Source organism: Balaenoptera musculus, chromosome 1, assembly GCF_009873245.2.
Source record: "Balaenoptera musculus isolate JJ_BM4_2016_0621 chromosome 1, mBalMus1.pri.v3, whole genome shotgun sequence".
Classification (NCBI taxonomy): domain Eukaryota; kingdom Metazoa; phylum Chordata; class Mammalia; order Artiodactyla; family Balaenopteridae; genus Balaenoptera; species Balaenoptera musculus.
This window is the reverse complement of record NC_045785.1, coordinates 159,163,028-159,185,131: the sequence shown is the minus strand read 5'-3', so window position 1 is coordinate 159,185,131 and position 22,104 is coordinate 159,163,028. Positions and strand designations below refer to the sequence as shown.

The 22,104-nt window shown below is 43.6% G+C and overlaps 1 protein-coding gene across 2 annotated transcripts in view; it reads left to right on the top strand.

Moving 5' to 3' along the window:
- SMYD3 (SET and MYND domain containing 3) overlaps positions 1-22,104 on the top strand; it is a 711,719-nt gene that overhangs the window by 580,951 nt on the left and 108,664 nt on the right. For both annotated transcript variants that reach the window (XM_036829018.1, XM_036829026.1), the window contains one exon: positions 20,247-20,334. In XM_036829018.1, coding sequence (XP_036684913.1) covers positions 20,247-20,334 — 88 coding nt within the window. The remainder of the gene's footprint in view (positions 1-20,246; positions 20,335-22,104) is intronic.

Sequence of the window (22,104 nt, the reverse complement as noted above, 5' to 3'; positions counted from 1 at the left end):
TTTTAAAAAAACCACTTTATTGAAATATGACTGACATCCGAAAAGCTGTACATAGTTAACGTATACAACTTGATGAATTTGGAGATAAGTACACACCCATGAAACTATCACCACAATCTATGCTAGAAACATGTCCATCACCTCCAAAAGTTTCCTTCTACTGTCTTTATTATTAATATTAATCTTTTGTGATAAGAACACTTAACGTAAGATCTACCCTCTTTGCAAATTTTTAAGTATACAATACGGTATTGTTATTAGTGATGGGCAGTATGCTGTAGAGTAGGTCTCCGATTTTTATTATCTTGCCCACAGAATATCATGAAAGACTTTGTTAAATACTTGTTGAGGTAGAAATGTATGGTGTTAGTAATATTCACCCTGTGTACTTGCACAGTCGCTGTGAGAAGATGAGTGCAGACTGCTGGATTTGTTCTCACTGCTCCCCTGCTGGTATCCTCTAGTGGAGACCACTTTATCTTTTTAAGTCGCAGTAAGCCTTAGCCAGAGAAAGACACTGAGTTATCTGATTGGAGGAGGCTTCATTATGCAAACTTTTAATTTTATGTTTTCTTGGGACCGTATTTGCCACCTCTTTGGGCTTCCGCTGCCACTCCCTTTCTCTCATTCCTCAGAAGAATAATAATACTTTGATGACTATCTCTGCAAAGTTCTTTGATTACCCCGGGATATAGTTCGTCTGGAATTAAACATGTGAACTTTCCTAAAATACCTTGTTCTGCTCTGTCCTGTTTGAGAATAATTTCTTTGGGGAGAAAGGAAAGGGAGAAAAATCAGAATCATGTAGCCCTGTTCTTTCTGTTATCTGTTAACTCTGTACCACGTGCCCCAAGCAGCGACTCGCCTTCGTGCTTGCTTCCTGCTCACAGAGCCTGGAACCTTTTCTCAACGCCGCAGTCATTCAGCGTTGCCTTCCTCGCAGTCTTCTCGTAGGTGACAGCTCCTCTCTCGGACTGTCTGGGGGTTGTGTGCTCTTGTCTGACCTTCTGCCATGATACAGCTTGTGTGTGTGTGTGTGTGTGTGTGTGTGTGTGTGTGTGTGTAGCAGTTACTGTGCTGAGCACTTTACACACGTTATATTTCATTTAGTCCTGATACCGACTCTGTGAGGTTGGTCCTCTAGTCCTGTTTCCTGTTGGGAAATGCTTAACACCTATTTTAGCATCATGCTCTCCGATTTTGTTCTGGAAGGTGAACTGGCGCCATTGTGTGAGTAGAGATGGATAAAGCAAATGCGAACTTAAATTACCGTCAAGAATTTTACAAGCTCATAGTTTCCCAATAGTTTCATGACGACTCATTATCAAGACTGCGGCTGCTTTGTTACAAAACAAAACAAAAATGCATTAAAAATGGGAGTGGACACATGGGCAAGCAGTTCTAAAATCTGTTATTAGCATCATGAAACCTAGATTGCAGAAATGTCACCAGTCATTCCTGGAGGTTAAACAAACATGCGTTGGTTTCTTGGCTGAATTGTAGCTGGAGGAAGAAAGGTCATGTATCTGCTCATTTGAAAAGCTCACCATGTCTGGCTTCCCCTCCTCCTTGTGCAACTTCACATCTGCTTCAACTCCCCTCTTTCTGCCACCCCTGCCCCCATGGTCCCCACCCACGGCTGAGTTCCAGAGGCTGCAGTACAGAGCCCGCTGGCGCAGATCTCGGGAGCCTGCGGCTGGACACCGCGCCTGCTCCAGGCCTTCCCTCGGCAGGGCTCCCCCCTTGCCGAGCGGTCCTGTGTGTGCTCACTCAGCCCCCTTCCTCCTGCTCCTCCACAGTGTCCCAGCCGTCACCACTGTTCCGCCCCCCAGTCCCTACTCCCCCTTGATTTCACTACATAGTAAAATCCATCAGGCATAACGTCCCTCAACTTTCCGTCCCATCCCACCCTCTTCACATGCAGCTATGTCTGCGTCACCCTTCTCTGTCTTCCTCTTCAGCCTCCTTGCCAAAGCCAAGTCACCGCTGCCCCCGGCACCTCCTGCCAATATTTAAAAAAACGACCTCTTTCCCCACCTTGTCTTTTGCCTCTAACCACTGTTTCCTTTTCTTCAGTTTGTGAAACCCCTTGAAAGAGTCATCTACACACATAAGGAATGACCCCGTCTCTTCGTGTTTTCTCTTAACTCCCTCAAATAGGCTTTCACCATCGTCACCCGCTGAAACTGTCTCTCTGGTGTCATCAGTGAGCCCCTGATTCCAAGTCGAGTGGCCTCCTGCGAGGCTCTTCCCCGTTGGCCCCTGTGTTGCATTCCGAGCCGTGGAGCCCTCCCTCCCTCCTTCTAGGAATACTCCCCCCCCCCATCGCTCCTGCACCCTCCTCCACTTCCCCTCCTTTGCTCCTTAAACGTTGGGGTTCTTCTGGATGGGCTGGTCTCCTCCACTCCCGTATCTGCAGGTTCCACCTATGTGGCAGTGACTTCCAGGTCTATCCTTCTCACCCGTGCTTGACTTCTGGGTCTAGTTTTGTATTTCTAACTCGCTGTGGGGCAGCCCTGGCTGGGCTCCCTGCAGGCGTTTCGTATTCAGCGTGTCCAGAAGGAACTTGCCTTTCTAAACGCCTTCGTAATCTATCCCTGATCTCACCTGAAGCCTCATCCTGCACTCGGTCACTGAAGGCAGAGGCTTGACAACGGTCCTGGCGTCTCCTCCACTTCCCCCCAAGTCATCGCCTTCTTCAGCTCCCTTAGCTTGGTCCCCTCCTCTGCCTCTGTCCCTGGGGCCATTGCCTTATTTGGGTTCATGCCACCTCCTTCTCAACTGCTACGATATCTGCCTAGCTGGTCTTCCCACCTTCAGTCAGTGTACTTCCCACATAAATGTTTGAACAGCACGGCGGTTATACTTCAGGTCCTTCGACGTCTCTGTGTGGCCCCTGCCCTGCTCTTTGTCCTCGTCTCTAAACCTTTACTTTCTCCCCTTTCCCTCCGTTAACTGTTTCATCCAGCCGTATGTTTTCAGGTCTGTGGATGTATCTGGAAGTAGGGCCCCAGGTTCACCACCCTGCCACCCCTCCGAAATAAAGCCTCGAGCTATGAACAAACAGCCCCCAAGCTGCAAGTACCCGAAGACACAGTAGGGCAAGAGAGGCCCGAGGTGTGCTTCCACCCTCCCCATCAGCACGCCTGCCCTGTGGCTCCGGCTCCTCCCACCCCTGAGCGGCCTGGGGCCCCCTGTTTGCTTGTGCTGCCCCTCCCACTTGCCTGCTCCCGGCTAACACTTGCGTAGCCCTCGAGAGCGAGCTCAGGCCTCGTCTTCTCTAGGATACATTCCCTAACCCTGGTTGGGCACAGGGCCCTGCCTCTGCGCTCATAACCCCAGGGCTTCTCTCCCTCTTCTCACATGCTGTGTTTGGGAACAATATGTTTACAGTGGCTCTTTATAAGCCCGTCAAGGCTAAGGCCACGTCTCATCTACATCTTTGCAGTTCCAATGCCTAGCCCTAGGGTACATTTGGAAGCGTTGGCATGTGTTGAGCTTAAGACAATCATAGTGCCGTGGACTTGGTCACTTTTTGTGTCTATTCTAAACAAACTCATCTGTGCAGAAGCAGAGAGCATGGGAGATGTAACTGTTGATTGAGTAGACCAGGAAAATAAGCCTAAACCATTAAACGCTTGCAGCGAGTCTTGCAAGAAAAGTGACAAGTAGGATCGAAGAGATTAGAACCAATGACTGAGGCAGCAAAGACCAGGTGTGATCCTTGGTCCTGGCTGTGTGGTGGAATAACCTGGGGAACTTATAAAAAATGCAGACACCTGCCCGCCCCTGAGGGATTCTGCTATCATTTGCCCAGAGGAGACCTGGGCCTCTGTATTTTAAAAAGTTCTTCAGGTGATTCTAAAAATATACCCACTGCATCAGACGCTGACAGCAGGCAAGAGAACCAAAGCTGGAGGAACAATAGGTCTGAGTTTGGAACAAAGTCAGAGAGACCTTGGTATCCCTTAAAGCACATTCCTGGTGCATCTGCTGTTTGTACGTTATTGGTAGGATGCGTCAGAAAGTCAGCGCTCTGTAGCCTCCCAGAGTGAGCTACAGCCTCTGATAGATGTAAAATAGGCATATCCCAAAGAGCTCAGCTCCCGTTGGTGATGAAAATCAGGTTCTCTCATGTGTTAAACTCTCTGAATGAAGTTCTGTCTACACTTGTACAGAGCAAGAGGGATTTTCATATTTGTCTACTTCCAGAAAAGAATTCCATGCATATTCTAATTGATGATGAGCATTGACTAATATTAGAATCTTACTTTCAAGTAATCTGGGAAGTTAAACAAATAATAAAACAGAAATGTTAAAGGAAAACAGCTGGAGCTATATACTTTGACCCACAGAGTATGACTCACAAAGAAAATAAAAACTGATTAAGAGGTAATGATTTTATAAATCCTCTGTGGCTGGCATTATTGCATTCCCTGGGTCAAGGGCTATGAAAAGAGAATTAGGCCATCTTGTACACCCAAAATGACATTTTGGACACCCGAAATTTGGTAGGGACCTTGTGAGACATCAGTGTACAGATTATACATATACTATTTCCGGACAGATTTGAGATTTGATGTTGCCAACATGCCAGGTCCTAATGAAAGATGCCCATGACTCAGTGAGTATTCTTTAGGAGCAGGAATATTCTGAGTATATACTTGAGTGTGTGTTTCCAGTTCTCCCCAGGATTTCCAGCATGCCGTCCGTGGAATCACTTGCCCCTTCCTGTACCTCTTTCTCTTCCTGTGAAGTGGAGACATCTCTGATCATCATCTGGTAATGTTTATGAAGCTCCATCAGACTTTTGTCTGGAAGGCTCTGTTAACAGTAGTGCCTGCTTGGTTTATGAGATGGTTACAAGAGAATGGAGGTGGAGGCAGGGTACCAAACATGGTCAGTGCTTTTATCTTTGACATTATAAAAAGGTCCCCTGGCTGAGGGCCAGATTGGAGTTTCCTGCAATATAAAATGCAGACGTGTGCTTTCTATTGGTGGGGCGCCAGGGAATGCTCACCGAGCCTTCGGCCAGCACTTCACTTCCACAGCATGCACAGTTGCCAGGAAGAGCATCTGAGTCCTGGTGATTTTGTGCGGGGTCTCTCATGGGTACAAAAAAGAGCTGAACCATGGAATTTGGTCACCTCCTCTCCCAGACCTTAGAAGGAGTGGTCTCCCTGCCAGACCCTCAGCTTATGAGTGATGCCCTCTGGAATGACCCTTCCGCCCACTCCCGCCAGCTTCCAGGAACAGAGCTCTGTGTGGATTAACTCACAGATGACAGGATTGTTTTAGAATAACTGGAGTAGCACTGGTGTTTCTCCTCTGAGAGACAAATGCAATTCTGAGTGCTTTCTTTTTGAAAATATGACTGAGATATTAAAGATAATTCTTCCCTCAAACCGGGACATATTTCTTTTGAACTTTTTGCCCGTCTGGCACATGGTCTGTGGATTTCAGTGCTTCCTTACAGGGTGTTAGTAAGAACTGGTGAAGAGCTGGTACAAGCCAGCTATGAAAAGGTAGGGGAAGCTAGCAGAAATGGCCTTCACTGGTGTTAAGGGACAGATTCTGATGTCACATTAAATAATTTCCTTTGGTTACGCTTACGATTACCTCCTAACAAAGCATGTCTAGACTTCTGTCCAGGACTCATTATCTGAAATCGTTAGTGTGGACCCCAACTAAACTAGTCCCTCAGTTTCAGACCACAGATTAAATAATCTGATGTGCTTGCTTTAGCAGATAAGCAAATACCGTATTCTCGTGTGAGTTTGGAAAGTTGCCCACTCTAATCGTTATACATGCAAGTGTTTGAGGAGATGTGTGGATTAAATAATCATTGTCAAGTTCTTTGGTTGGCAGAGTGCAGTACTGGGCTGGGTCTAGTCTTTGTTCAGTCCTCTGCATACTCTCTCTGCTCTGACTGGTGTATTTTATACATGAGAAAAATCAGCTTAAAATAGAATGAAGGTGTTTGCAGTCTGTTGCACAACCACAGATTCCAAAGTCTCTCCCATCAGAATTTCAGGTCTCTCTTCGCGCGCAACAGACACTGTATACACAGGTGACTACTGGAGTGCAAGGATTAGTTTCCATCTCCATGGTAACCTTAGTCAGGTTCTCACCTAGGGAAGCTGAGCCAGGAGGCATTGTTAGCCTACAGGGCGCACAGCTGGCCAGCAACAGAGCTGGGCTTGGGGCTCCAGCCTCCTTATTTCCATTTCACGGTGCTGCCTGTCACACACTCCCATATGCCACGAGCACAGAACCCACATCCTGCTGTTGTTCATCCTATTTATAAATGTCTCTGGAGGAACCATGTCCAGGTCATGCTAACCGTCGCACTCAGAACACTGCCCCTTAGACCTAACTTGAAACTGTTCTGCTGCGGTTCCGAGCGTTTTCCTCTGTGTTTGCAGAGGAAAGTGAAAGCAGCTGTTCCCAAAGAAGGAAAGATGAGGTGGAGGTGTGACAGGCAGGAGGAGGTGAGGGCTGTGGTTTGCATCTCCATTAAAACAAAACCTGCCCTGAAATTTGGGGGTATACTTCGCCTTAATGAGGGTTGCCATTACAACAGTTTTTCCTGTAAAATGTTTGCATTTTTCCCAGTCTCAAACCTTCCACCTTGTGGTGTTTACACAACAAGATCGGCAGGACTCTGCTGGGAGTTGCGACAGAGTCTCCGTAAATGTGCTTTTGCAAACAGAGCCAGTAGCCTTCTGCTGCGTGTAAGCCCGTTCTGTATTCTCAGGGACATGTCTGCCTCATGGAGGAGGGTGGTAGGAAGTGTCTGCTGCTTCCGCGTCTCCGTTGAATCTTCGGCTGCCTTTGCATATCAGCCAGTCACGCTGATCCGCACACTGTTGCACTAAAGGCAGATTTGCAGCAAACGCCACTGGCACGGGTAGGCTCTCAGACTCCCCCAAGTGTGTGGATGCCAACTGCTTTTTATTTCCTCTAAATTGACCTGATCTCATATAAGCAAATGAGCTTAATTCTCGGAGAAGGAGTTTTAGTCACTGCTTTGGGAACACCCAGCACAGAGGGAGGGGAGGTGTTGAGGTCGTAGCTGGGAAAGGCCTCTGATGGTTCTCAGGCACACTCAAGGCTTTGGTCACTTTCCTAGAAGCCCCGAAGGGACATTCCCCTTCCTCCTGGCAATTCTGTGTTCCTGGACATTTAACCTTGACCCCGCAGTTGGTTCTAGTGTATGGCCTTGTGGCAATCTGTAGTTGCAGTAGAGTCCTGAGGCATCAGGTTAGATGGGCATTGACAAATGCTGACAGCTGCAGCGGTAACAGAAAGTTCAATGGTGGTGAAGTGGAAGAGCGCTGCCGGGGCCCAGGTGGTTTCGTGAGCCTCCCCCTCAGCATCAGCACTTGTTTGGACTGGGCTTTAGTGCTCCTGGTTGCCCAAATGCTCCTCCCCTGGATCCAAGGCAGTGACAGGATGGGTGTCTGGAGAAGGCTTGCCAGCCTGAGAAGAAGTCATCTAGTCTGGGGTCAGCCAGCTCGGGGGCTGCGAGGGGGCAGGAGGCTGGAGCTTCTGCGTCTTGGAGACGCAGAGTTTTGAGCCCTGCTGTAGACTGTTTGTGCACATCACTTGCAGGCACGGAGATTTCACCATTTTATGACGTAGGTGAAAGAAAGAACCTTTGCAAGGTGATTGTACTCTATCTGCATCTGGATGGCATCCTTTTCATCTGCATCAGTGTGACCCATTGCTGCAGTTATCACGGAACCCAGGGGAAGGTACACGACAGATTGTGCCCGTGAAGATTGGAGGGTTTTGGTGCACGAGAGAAGTTTGTCTGGATGACTCGGTTGAGGAAGAGCCTTCCAGGCAGGGGGAATGAAATATGCAGAGATGCAGGGGCATGGCAGAGTGGTTCTTGATTACGTTGTAATTCGCTCCTCCTCCTAATATTAGGTTGAGACTGTTTTTCTCCCTCCCACCAAGCAAAGCAGACTCCAGTCAGACCCCTGCCCTCTAGGATGGTTATTGAAAACTCGGGCCACTATGCCATTCATGACATTCATTAGTGCTTCTAGAGGGTGCAAAGGTAATGGGTTAGAAAGTGCATCTATGCAGAATTATTACTACTGAAAATCTTAGCTTCAGGGAGGTTAAATATCTGGCCAAGATCACACAGCTATGGAGCAGAGATTCATTTTAGGACTAAATCCAGTGTTCCTTTCACTAAGTTCCAATTATTGTGTACCGTTGCTTAATTGCTAAGTAGAACATTCTGCAAGTTGTACATGCTTCATTGAGAGAACATTCTTCTTCCCTGTCCATAATGCCCATTGACTGGTTTGTGGTTGATATAATAGTGAATGCTCTATTTTTAACCACTGTTTTTTCCACTTTATGGAAGAGCCACTTTCCCCCTCAAGTTAAATCTGAAATGTTTTCAGTTTTTTCCAGAGGAGGTGGAAATTGGTTCCAGCAGAGATGTTTCCTGTGCATCATAAGGTTTTTGAATGATGTTGTATATTCATCTATTAGTTCCCAGTATATTGTCCATGAACTAGAGTACCTCGGTCAAAAGCACTGCAAATTATACTTTGTTTCCCTCATAGTTTTGAATTTCAGGACTTCCCAATCTCTGTCTGAAGTGCAGACACTACATTTGAACCTCATTTTGCTTTAGAAACAGAACAAAACAAAACACAACAAACCTCCTCTTCTTTTAAGACACTAGAATTATTGAATTACTGGAAAAGTTTATGTGTTCAGTAATTTTATTTCCTAGCCTGTACTCATCTCTCTCCAATCCAGTCTAATTAGAGTTTGCATGAGGATTGGGTAACAGGAAGTACTGGAAAGCAGATTGCCTTTCTCCTTTTCCTCTTAATGTGAACCATCTGAAATTAACCCAGTGCAAGAGTTTCAACATCAAACACTTGTGAGCCAAGTGAACACATCTGTTTAAGTGTTCCAGATGCAAAGTAGATCTGGATGGCTGCCTCTGATGGTTGAGCCTGATAGAGCCACTGGTCACTTTCCCAAGGATGTGGTCAGCCAGTCTTGCTGGACTCCAACCTTGCCCTGTTGAAGAAACTCAGATTTCTAATTCTAACAGTAACCACGGGCACCTGGCAGGGATGCTTCCTACTTTGAAACCTAGAGGAAGCACTTGGCCAATTGAATGTAATTGTGTGGACGCACACCCTTTGACGTAGTGGAGTATCTCATATCATCTGGTACCTATTTTTCACTCTTAAGGGAATAAAGTTAGGGTATTTATTTAGCAGCCGTGCATGGGGGAACTTAGATGGCCTCACTGACCCATCCGCGGGTAGCTGGGGGCAGGGACCTCTCTGCCAGGTGATGGCGGGAGGCTCAGGCTGATGTTGGAGATAGAAGCCAGGGGAGTGAACAGAGCTCCCTCCCAGACGGCCTTGATGCTGCTGTCCCACAGCACGGGTCCTGAGCTCGCGTGGGGCTTCTTATGCTGTGGGTAGCGGTCACCTTTAGTTTCTAGACCAGTATCTGGGCCTTTGGTAAATCCCAGCAGTTACATTGAGAACACATCATTTTCCAACATAATCATGATATAGTAATATTAGAAATAAGTCAAGATAGGAGTATGGAGTGAAGAGAACAATCTTCTGTTTCCTTGGCTGAGATTGTCCTTGTTGTTCTTGTGGAATTAAGGTTTTTTTCTTACAGTACTGTTACCTATGGATTATAGAAGATCACTCCTCTCTCTACGTTCATCTACTTTGTCCCCAAACATTTACTGAATAACTTACCATGATGGCACTGGGAATAGTTATGATTAGGTCGTGGTCCCTCAGGGAGTTCTGAGCTAGTTGAGGAAACAGTAGATCATTAATGACAGCTTGGTGCTAAGAGAGAGGTTTGCAGAGTGGCTATGGTGGCTCAGGAGGGCTGGGCTGCCTCAGAGGGCGGATAGACAACATTTCCTGATCGAGAACATTCGACGCTGTGTCCAAAAGGGACAAATGGGAAGAAAGCAGGAGAAATGATTGGAAATAAAGATCCAAGAAACGAGCAGGAAACTGCCATCCTAGTCCTGACAGAATCCAAAGGGAAAAGATTCCACTTGGAAGAATAGGTGTATTGGCAGTAAGGTGGAGCCGGGGATGGGTCAGATTCGGGCAGGGCGGGGGGCTGTGAGAGGAAAGAAAGGGGGCGAATGAGAAGGAATCCAATATCAAGAGCAATGACTGCAGTTGTGGGGAGTTTGCACCTGGCCACTGGGGGTGGGACAGGTAGAGGAGCTTGAGTGGTCGAAGGGAGAAGGGAGAAATTCAGCAGACTCATTCCTGCCAAGATTCTGAGAACAGCTGGCACAATCCTGCCTTAGATGAGTGATTTCCATGAGTTTGTTGTTTAAAATGAAGACACATTTTTAAAGGACTTTACTGGAGCTGTGCGAGGGAGTGGTCACCAGAAGTAGAGCTGAACTAGCTGTGCACTGCTCCAGGCTCAAGTGGTCATGAGACCACCTTCTCATTTTACCAGTGAGGAAGCTGAGGGCAGACAAAGGAGGCCTTGCCAGGGACACACAGGGGTCAGGGCAGAAGTGCTGTTGTTGCTGCGACCAACACGTTCCTCATTCTCTTCATCATTTCCCAGCAGAGTGAACCTTCTCAGGAATCTTGCTTGTAGTCCAAATTATCTTGATCGTTTGTAGAAAACTCAGCAATAGTACCTTTTATTTTATATATATATATATATAATGTTATATATATTATATAACATATATAATATACATATTATATAACATATATATAACATATATAATATATATTATAATATATATAATATATAAATATATAAATATATATATATATTTTATATATATATATATATATATATATATATAAAATGTTCTCCCCCTACTGAAAACAAATTTCAGGACTCACCTATTCAAGCTCCTTTTACATAGTAAAGCTGAAGTTCAAAAAGGAATTCTTTCCCTAACTGATAGCAAGCATCTTTGATACGTTTGGATAAGAAATAATGAAATAAATTTACTAATTTCATACGTCAGGGGCTGTGAAAAAGAGCACACTAATTTACTCTTATATTTGCAAATTGAAAAAGTAGAAGATTTAATTTATGCTTCCCTAAGTAGTTTCTCTGTGTATATATGTTACACACGTACACACACACACACACACACCCCTGTGAATGGTCTCCTCCTACCTGGTTGGTGTGGGAAGAGGGGAGGTAGACCCCGTTATAGGGACAGTTACAGAAGAAGTGACAGAATGGGACGGGAGGGTCAGGACATGGCAACGAGGTAAGATGCGCTGGGAACCTGCGAGTGGAGACTGTCACCTTGGTGAAACACTCCTGGCGTGGATGGCTAGCTGTTAGCGAATGTAGCTTTGTCTAGCTCCAGTATAAAGTGCTCCCAAGAGCTATGGTTTCTGAATGTTTGGAAACAATTTCAAAGCTTGCCTGTTCTTGTGTTAAGTAAATAAAGCCTTAGGCTCAACCCAAAAAACAGCTAATTAGATAATGGTGGGGATTTTGTTGTGAATATAATTCCCATATGAAATTGCTCTGCCTTGGGCCATGGTCTCACTCTGCTTGGTGGAAGAATACAAGTTCCACTGTGGGTTCCACGTTGGAGGATTTTATTGCCCTTTTCCAAGTGCTAAGACTAGGAAGACCATAGAGACCATGAGTTGAGTATGTGTTGAACTTAACTGTCTCACAAACATGAGTTTCACCTTTTAAGCAAGCCTAGGAGAAAGACAAATTCAAATTCAACACGAAGACAGTAGAAAGAGCACGGGCTCCAGAGCCAGACAGACTTGAATTTGAATCTTACCCCTGGCAGCTAGGGGCAGAAGGACATTTGTAACCGTTACTTAAGCTTTAAGACGGTCTTGTGCCTCATTTGTTAATTGTAGGTATTGATGTCCTACAAGGATGTTGTGAGGAATAATTGAAATATGTACAAGAGTCATCCAGATCATTATCAAATAAATGTTACTTTTCTTCTTCCAAATCCATCCTACAGGCATTTAACTGAGCTTTTGTTACATACATGGTTCTGTGGTAGGTGTTTGGGAGAGGTAGGGTCAAAGAAGAATAAGACCTATATTACTGTTGGAATGGGGACAATATGACATGCACTCAAACGACAGCCCAGGAACTCTATCCACACCAGCCTCCTTGCTATTCCTGGAACATTCAGCCCTGCTTCTGCCTCTGCACCTCAAGACTGGCTTTTCCCTCTTCCTAGAACTCTTACCTCTGCTCCTTCACCTCCTCCTTTACTCATAAGTCATCTTCTCAGCGATGCCTTCCCCGATCACACTAAACTCCCTGGGACTAGTACCCCCCATCGCTCTTCCCTGTTTATTTGTTTTTCCCTCTGACAAATATAATTTGTGTGTGTGTGTGTGTGTTTTCTGTCATCCCATGCTCCTTCTCCCTCTTCAGTGTAAACGCTGTGACTGTCTGATGTCTTCACTGCTCTATCCTCAGTGCCTAGAACAATGCCCAGTTGGCACCCAGTAAATTTTAATTGAATAGATGAGTGATGGAATTAATTACCTTCAGGTACCAGGAGGGGCATGTACCAAGTCCCAGTGGCCAGAAGAGCAGAAGCATGTTAGGGACTGTATTAGTTTCCTACGGCAGCTGTAACAATTATCATAAAATTAGTGACTTAACACAAACTTATTATCTACAGTGCTGGAGGTCAGAAGCCTCACACAGGCCTCACTGGGCTAATATCAAAGTCTTGGCAGGGCTACATTCTTTCTGGAGGCTCCAGGAGAGAATCCGTTTCCCTGCCTTTTCCAGCTTCTGCAGGCTGCCTGTACTCTTGGCTCTGTGGGTCCCTTCCTCTGTCTTCAAGGCCAGCAAAGGCAGGTTAAGTCCTCCTCACATCACATTGCTCTGACATTCTCTTCTGCCTCCTTCCACTTTTAAGGACCCTTGTGATTCCACTGGGCCCACCTAGGTAGTCCAGGACAGTCTCTTAATTTTAAGGTCAGCTGACCAACAGTCTGAATCCCACTTGCAACTTAATTCCCCTTTGCCATGTACGCTAACATATTCACAGGTTCTGGGGATCAGGACGTGGACATCTTTGGGGATGCATGTGTCTGCCTACCACAGAGTCTAACAAGTGAGACATTTTGCCTAGAGCCTAAGATTTGAGCTGCCAGTAGTGAAATATAAAACAGAAAAATTTAATCAAGAATGGCCATGGATGTCAAGATTTTTTTTTTACATCTTTATTGAAGTATAATTGCTTTACAATAGTGTGTTAGTTTCTGCTGTATAACAAAGTGAATCAGCTATACCTATACATATATCCCCATATCCCCTCCCTCTTGCATCTCCCTCCCACCCTCCCTATCCCACCCCTCTAGGTGGTCGCAAAGCACCGAGCTGATCTCCCTGTGCTATGCGGCTGCTTCCCACTAGCTATCTGTTTTACATTTGGTAGTGTATATATGTCAGTGCCACTCTTTCACTTCATCCCGGCTTACCCTTCCCCCTCCCCGTGACCTCAAATCCATTCTCTACATCTGCATCTTTATTCCTGTCCTGCCCCTAGGTTCATCAGAACCATTTTTTTTTTAGATTCCATATATGTGTGTTAGCATACGGTATTTGTTTTTCTTTTTCTGACTTGACTCGGTATGACAGACTCTAGGTCCATCCACCTCACTACAAGTAACTCAGTTTCGTTATTTTTTATGGCTGAGTACTATTCCATTGTATATATGTGCCACATCTTCATTATCCATTCATCTGTTGATGGACACTTAGGTTGCTTCCGTGTCCTAGCTATTGTAAATAGTGCTGCAATGAACATTGCAGTACATGTCTCTTTTTGAATTGTGGTTTTCTCAGGGTATATGCCCAGTAGTGGGATTGCTGGGTCTTATGGTAGTTCTATTTTTAGTTTCTTAAGGAACCTCCATACTGTTCTCCATGGTGGCTATATCAATTTACATTCCCACCAACAGTGCAAGAGGGTTCCCTTTTCTCCACACCCTCTCCAGCATTTATTGTTTGTAGATTTTTTGATGATGGCCATTCTGACTTGTGTGAGGTGATACCTCATTGTAGTTTTGATTTGCATTTCTCTGATGATTAGCGATGTTGAGCATCCTTTCATGTGTTTGTTAGCAATCTGTATATCTTCCTTGAAGAAATGTCTGTTTAGGTCTTCTGCCCATTTTGGGATTGGGTCATTTGTTTTTTTGATATTGAGCTGCATGAGCTGCTTGTATATTTTGGAGATTAATCCTTTGTCAGTTGCTTCGTTTGCAAATATTTTCTCCCATTGTCTTTTCCTCTTGTTTGTAGTTTCCTTTGCTGTGCAAAAGCTTTTAAGTTTAATTAGGTCCCATTTGTTTACTTTTGTTTTTATTTTCATTACTCTAGGAGGTGGGTCAAAAAGGATCTTGCTGTGATTTATGTCATAGAATGTTCAGCCGCTGTCTTCCTCTAAGAGTTTTAAAGTGTCTGGCCTTACATTTAGGTCTGTAATCCATTTGGAGTTTATTTTTGTGCACGGGGTTAGGAAGTGTTGTAATTTCATTCTTTTACATGTAGCTGTCCAGTTTTCCCAGCACCACTTATTGAAGAGGCTGTCTTTTCTCCATTGTATATTCTTGCCTCCTTTATCAAAGATAAGGTGACCATATGTGCATGAGTTTATCTCTGGGCTTCCTGTCTTGTTCCCTTGATCTATATTTCTGTTTTTGTGCCACTACCATACTGTCTTGATGACTGTAGCTTTGTAGTATAGTCTGAAGTCAGGGAGCCTAATTCCTCCAGCTCCATTTTTCTTTCTCAAGATTGCTTTGGCTATTTGGGGTCTTTTGTGTTTCCATACAAATTGTGGAATTTTTTGTTCTAGTTCTGTGAAAAATGCCATTGGTAGTTTGACAGGGATTGCATTGAATCTGTAGATTGCTTTGGGTAGTATAGTCATTTTCACAATGTTGATTGTGAAATCCAAGAACATGGTATATTTTTCCATCTGTTTGTATCATCTTTAATTTCTTTATTCAGTGTCTTATAGTTTTCTGTGCACAGATCTTTTGTCTCCTTAGGTAGGTTTATTCCTAGGTATTTTCTTCTTTTTGCTGCAATGGTAAATGGGAGTGTTTCCTTAATTTCTCTATCAGATTTTTTGTTGTTAGTGTATAGGAATGCAAGAGATTTCTGTGCATTAATTTTATATCCTGCTACTTTACCAAGTTCATTGACTAGCTCTAGTGGTTTTCTGGTTGCATCTTTAGGATTCTCTACGTATAGTATCATGTCATCTGCAAACAGTGACAGTTTTACTTCTTCTTTTCCGATTTGGATTCCTTTTATTTCTTTTTCTTCTCTGATTGCTGTGGCTAAAACTTCCAAAATAATGTTGAATAATAGTGGTAAGAGTGGGCAAACTTGTCTTGTTCCTGATCTTAGTGGAAATGGTTTCAGTTTTTCACCATTGAGGATGATGTTGGCTGTGGGTTTGTCATATATGGTCTTTATTATATTGAGGTAAGTTCCCTCTATGCCTACTTTCTGGAGGATTTTTATCATAAATGGGTGTTGAATTTTGTCGAAAGCTTTTTCTGCATCTATTGAGATGATCATACAGTTTTTCTTCTTCAATTTGTTAATATAGTGTATCACATTGATTGATTTGCATATATTGAAGAATCCATGCATTCCTGGGGTAAACCCCACTTGATCATGGTGTATGATCCTTTTAATGTGCTGTTGGATTCTGTTTGCTAGTATTTTTCTGAGGATTTTTGCATCTGTGTTCATCAGTGATATTGGCCTGTAGTTTTCTTTTTTTGTGACATCTCTGTCTCGTTTTGGTATCAGGGTGATGGTGGCCTTGTAGAATGAGTTTGGGAGTGTTCCTCCCTCTGCTATATTTTGGAAGAGTTTGAGAAGGATAGGTGTTAGCTCTTCTCTAAATGTTTGATCGAATTCACCTGTGAAGCCATCTGGTCCTGGGCTTTTGTTTGTTGGAAGATTTTTAATCACAGTTTCAATTTCATTGCTTGTGATTGGTCTGTTTATATTTTCTATTTCTTCCTGGTTCAGTCTTGGAAGGTTGTGCATTTCTAAGAATTTGTCCATTTCTTCCAGGTTGTCCATTTTATTGACATATAGTTGCTTGTAGTAATCTCTCATGATCCTTTGTATTTCTGCAGTGTCAGTTGTTACTTCTCCTTTTTCACTTCTAATTCTGTTGACTTGAGTCTTCTCCCTTTTTTTTGTGATGAGTCTGGCTAATGGTTTATCAATTTTGTTTATCTTCTCAAAGAACCAGCTTTTAGTTTATTGATCTTTGCTATTGTTTCCTTCATTTCTTTTTCATTTATTTCTGATCTGATCTTTATGATTTCTTTCCTTCTGCTAACTTTGGGGTTTTTTTGTTCTTCTTTCTCTAGTTGCTTTAGGTGTAAGGTTAGGTTGTTTATTTGAGATATTTCTTGTTTCTTGAGGTAGGATTGTACTGCTATAAACTTCCCTCTTAGAACTGTTTTTGCTGCATCCCATAGGTTTTGGGTCATCATGTTTTCATTGTCTTTTGTTTCTAGGTATTTTTTAATTTCCTCTTTGATTTCTTCAGTGATCTCTTGGTTGTTTAGTAATGTATTGTTTAGCCTCCATGTGTTTGTGTTTTTTTCAGTTTTTTTCCTGTAATTGACATCTAGTCTCATAGCATTGTGGTTGGAAAAGATACTTGATATGATTTCAGTTTTCTTAAATTTACCGATGCTTGGCTTATGCCCCAAGATATGATCTATCCTGGTGAATGTTCCATGAGCACTTGGGAAGAAAGTGTATCCTGTTGTTTTTTGGATGGAATGTCCTATAAATGTCAGTTAAGTCCATCTTGTCTAATGTGTCATTTAAAGCATGTGTTTCCTTTTTTATCTTCATTTGGATGATCTGTCCATTGGTGAAAGTGCGGTGTTAAATTCCCCTACTGTAATTGTGTTCCTGTCGATTTCCCCTTTTATGGCTGTTAGCATTTGCCTTATGTATTGAGGTGCTCCTGTGTTGGGTGTGTAACTATTTACAATTGTTATATCTTCTTCTTGGATTGATCCCTTGATCATTATGTAGTGTCCTTCCTTGTCTCTTGTAATAGTCTTTATTTAAAGTCTATTTTGTTTGATATGAGAATTGCTGCTCCAGTTTCCTTTTGGCTTCCATTTGCATGGAATATCTTTTTTCATCCCCTCACTTTCAGTCTGTATGTGTCCCTAGGTCTGAAGTCGGTCTCTTGTAGACAGCATATATATGGGTCTTGTTTTTGTATCCATTCAGCCAGCCTATGTCTTTTGGTGGGAGCATTTAATCCATTTACATTGAAGATAATTATCGATATGTATGTTCCTATTACCATTTTCTCAATTGTTTTGGGTTTGTTTTTGTAGGACTTTTCCTTCTCTTGTGTTTCCTGCCTGGAGAAGTTCCTTTAGCATTTGTTGTAAAGCGAGTTTGGTGGTGCTGAATTCTCTTAACTTTTGCTTGTCTGTAAAGGTTTTAATTTCTCTGTCGAATGGTTGTCAAGATTTAATATGGGGGCTTCAACTGGGAGGCACTAGGAAGTTACTAAAGGCTTTTGTGATATAGTGGAACTGTGGCTTCAGGAGATGGAGACGGACTTAGAGCAGGTATTTAGAGGGAGATTGATGTTTAACCTTTTAAAAGCAATTGATTTTTATTTCCCTCTTATACACGAAAAACACTAGGTTCTTACTTAGAATTTCCTAAAAGAAGTAGGGCCCACTTATGGTGTCTTTTTAAAAACCACCCTATTATATTACACATATGTACAACACATGTACACAGAGACTCATAAAGCCCTGTCACACAGACACACTCACACAAATGCACACATTTCCTCCTACACACACCCACTGCCTCTCCCATTCTTGAGATCTCTTTTCTGTGGTACTAGGTGGCCCTCGTTTTTTTCTGCCCTGGCACACTTGAGTGACATGTATCTTCCCACCAGTAACATAGGCTTACTCTGGCAGTGGTTCTCACAGGGGTCATTCTATAAACCTCCCCTAGTAGGCATGTAAGAATCTCCAGGGAGCTACATATAGTTTGAAAAAGTCTTCCCTCCCTCACCTTTACCATCACCCCACAGTGGCCATGATTTGATATCACTTTCTAGAATGGTTCTTCTCCCTGACATCCACTGAGAATCTAGTGGATATGGAACACCTGGTTTTGAGTAGAGTCTGATGAGAATTTCTTACCCTTTGCTTAGCCTCTTTAAAGCAGCGCCATCCAGTAGAACTTTCTGTGATGATAGAACTGTTCTCTGTCTGTGCTGCCCAATATGGTAGCCACAGCCACACGTGGCTACTGAGCTCTTGAAATGTGGACATACAGGAAAAATAGAGGACTCAATAGGAGGACAGACAATGAGTAAATGGTAACTCCTACCTTCATTTTGAATTGCTTTTTAAATTTTTTTTTTTTTTAGTTTTTGCAGAAGTCAACGTTGGTTCACATGAGTGTAGTTATGCTCATCTTTTACCTAACTTCATTTTGATTGATAACTCAATATTTGATTGAAGTGTAGGGACTTCCCTGGGGGCTCAGTGGTTAAGAATCCGCCTGCCAATGCAGGGGACAAGGGTTCAAGCCCTGGTCCGGGAACTTCCCACATGCCATGGGGTCACTAAGCCCATGAGCTACAACTACTGAGCCTGCGTGCCACAACTACTAAAGCCCGTGCACCTAGAGCCTGTGCTCTGCAACAGGAGAAGCCACCGCAATGAGAAGCCCGCGCCCCGCAACGAAGAGTAGCCCCCACTGGCTGCAACTAGAGAAAGCCCGCATACAGCAACGAAGACCCAATGCAGCCATAAATAAATAAATAAATAAATAAATTTATTTGAAGGAAAAAAAAAGTGTTATCCATTGGTCTCCTGACAAATGATTCTTCCTCTTGCCTCTGTTCCCCTTCCTGATAAATACATACATACATATATGTATATATGTAAGCTTTATTGAGATATAATTCACATATGGTACAATTCAATCAGTTAAAGTGTACAATTCAATAGCTTTTCATGTATTCAAAGAGTTATGGAACCATCAACATGATTGATTTTAGAATATTTTCATCACCCCCAAAAAACTCATTAGTAGTCACCCCCCCCCCCGTTCTCCCTACCCACCACCCCCTGCCCTAGCCATTTACTAATCTACTTTCCTGTCTCTATGGATTTATCTATTCTGAGCATTTCGTATGGGTGGAATCATACAATATGTGGTCCTTTGTGACTGGCTTCTTTCACTAAGCATGATGTTTTTTAAGGTTCATCCATGTTGTAGCATGTATTAGTACTTCATTTCTTTTTTTTTTTTTTTAATTTATTTATTTTTGGCTGCGTTGGGTCTTCCTTGCTGCGTGCGTACTTTCTCTAGCTGCGGCGAGCGGAGGCTACTCTTCGTTGTGGTGTGTGGGCTTCTCATTGCGTTGGCTTCTCTTGTTGCGGAGCACGGGCTCTAGGCATGTGGGCTTCCGTAGTTGTGGCTCGCGGGCTGTAGAGCACAGGCTCAGTAGTTGTGGTGCACGGGCTTCGTTGCTCCGCGGCATGTGGGAAGTTCCCGGACCAGGGCTTGAACCCTTGTCCCCTGCATTGGCAGGCGGATTCTTAACCACTGCACCACCAGGGAAGCCCAGTACTTGATTTCTTTTTATTGTCAACTAATATTCCATTGTATGACTATACCACATTTTGTTTATCCATTCATTGGTTGATGGACATTTGGGTTGTTTCTACTTTATTTGCTATTATGAATAATGCTGCTGTGAACATTTATGTACAAGTTTTTATGTGAACATATATTCTCATTTTTATTGCATATACATCTATGGAGTGGAATTGTTGTATAGTAACTCTGTGTTTAACTTTTAGAATAACTGCCAAACTGTTTTCCAAAGTGGCTGCACCATTTTACATTTCTACAAGTAATGCATGAGGGTTCCAATTTTTCCACAACCTTACCAACATTTGTTATTATCTTTTTTATTATAACCATCCTAGTAAGGAAATGATATCTCCTTGTGGTTTTGATTTGCATTTCCCCGATGGCTAATAATATTGAGCATCTTTTCATGTGTTTATTGGCCATCTGTATATCTTCTCTGGAGAAATATCTATTCAGATCCTTTGCCCATTTTTTAATTGAGGAATTTGTCTTCCTCTGTTCTTTTAATTTGGCCCGAACAGGATGCTGATATGCTAACTGGTGATGAACAAATATGGAAGGAAGTTCAAGAATCCCTGAAAAAAATCGAAGAACTGAAGGCACATTGGAGTATCCTTTTACCTGTGGATTGAGTTGTTTTGTGGGATTGCTTCCTTACTGGTTGGAGCCTGGTATTAATGAATCCATGTCCAGGGTTTGACCTCTCCACGAGCCAAAGAGCTTCATTCTGTTCCGTGGTCACAGGTTGCATCCCTGACCCCAGCCAACAATTTCAGTAATGGCTAAGGAAGATATGGTAAGGTCAGCATGAATTCCACTCCACCATTAGATGATAATCCAAATTTATAGGCAGGATTAGTGGGACAGTAAGTAGTACTCTCGTTATGTGTACAAGGTAACAAATTTCTGGATTCCCTTCCTCCCGTAACCTACATCTCTAAAAAGTATAACTTGGAATCCTTATAATTTAATGACTGTAGTCAACCATGACTGCAATGGCAATGGGAGTTGCTTCACAATACATTTTCTTGGCGTAAATAGTGAGGGGACCTCGGGAGGACTCACTCCCAGTAAGCACTGGAGGATTGTAAGAGCCCGTGGTCTGTCAGTCTTTGAGTCTCAAGGAGTTGATTAACTCCCAAGTGGATTCACTGTGTTCCCCTTTCTCTTTTCCCCCAATCGTCTTATGGTCATGGAAAAGTGTGCAGAAAGGTGCCTGTTCTGTCATCGATAGTCTGTTCTCTTTGGGTGGGCTGTCCGCCCTGCTCCCCTCACTGGAGCAGAGTGACCTGTGGTAAACACCCAGAAAATGCCAGGGACTAAATTTATGAGCAAATACAGGTCAGCATTAGCTTGGGAGAAAAGCCTCTTAGCTAAAATTATTCCATTTTTTTGCTCACTGAGGTGTTTTACAGAAAAGGTTTACCTTGTTTGCCAGGTGACTGTTGCCAGTGTTTCGAAGGGAAGTTGTCATGTGGTCCCTCCCAGCTTGCTGGGGGATAAAGTAGATGTATTCCTGTCAGCGGCTGCATCTGGTTTTTACTTCTAAGGCTTGTCACCTCAAACCTCTTTAAAATGAGTTGGAGCATATGTAAATGAACAGGCAAATAATTATGGAGGTCATGCAACATGATGTTAAAATAGAGTCAAAGTCTTGCCACAGAAATGTCTGGCATTGTGTAAGAGACAGGCATTCCTCCTGACAATCCATCAAATATCTAATCCTAGGATGAAAAGCCACAGAGGTTAGCGTGGCAGTCTGTTACGAAACAGACTAAGATACTGCTTCCCCCAGCCTCTGGGGGCCACATGCAGCAAACTTTAAACATGCACGTCAGGTGAGTACAACAGTCATCAAGTCACTTTTCTTCAATAAATGTGCCTCTTCCGAGACCAGAGGCAACTCCTCAGAGACAGGACTCGTCCTAAAATTACAGAGTGTTATGTACAGAAAGGCCCTCAGCCATGTGTTAGGGGGCCTGAAGTTCTAACCAGGAAGTCAGGCCTGTGGGGTAAGGTATTATGACACCAGAGGCCCCCGCTGAAAGAAAAATATATTTCCTGTGAGGGTTAATAAAGATAGGAGCTCCCACTCACGCAAGTGGCTTGATTGGTTTATCAAAAGTGTTCACTGATGTGTTGGAAAGCAGTGCCCTGAGAGTCTGAATGGTGGAAAAGGTAGATTTTGCCGGAGAGAGGGCAAAGGACAGGTGGGCCGTCTGTCCAGGATGGGGGATGCTGTGTTAGGACCAGAGGAAGAGGTTTTGAGCTGGAGGCGGGGCGGAGAGCCCTGGACTGTGTGAGAGTCGGGCAGGGTGTGGGTGTATGGCGGGGAAATGCCATCAGCCTTACTCCACTGACCCATCTTCCTTAAGCTGG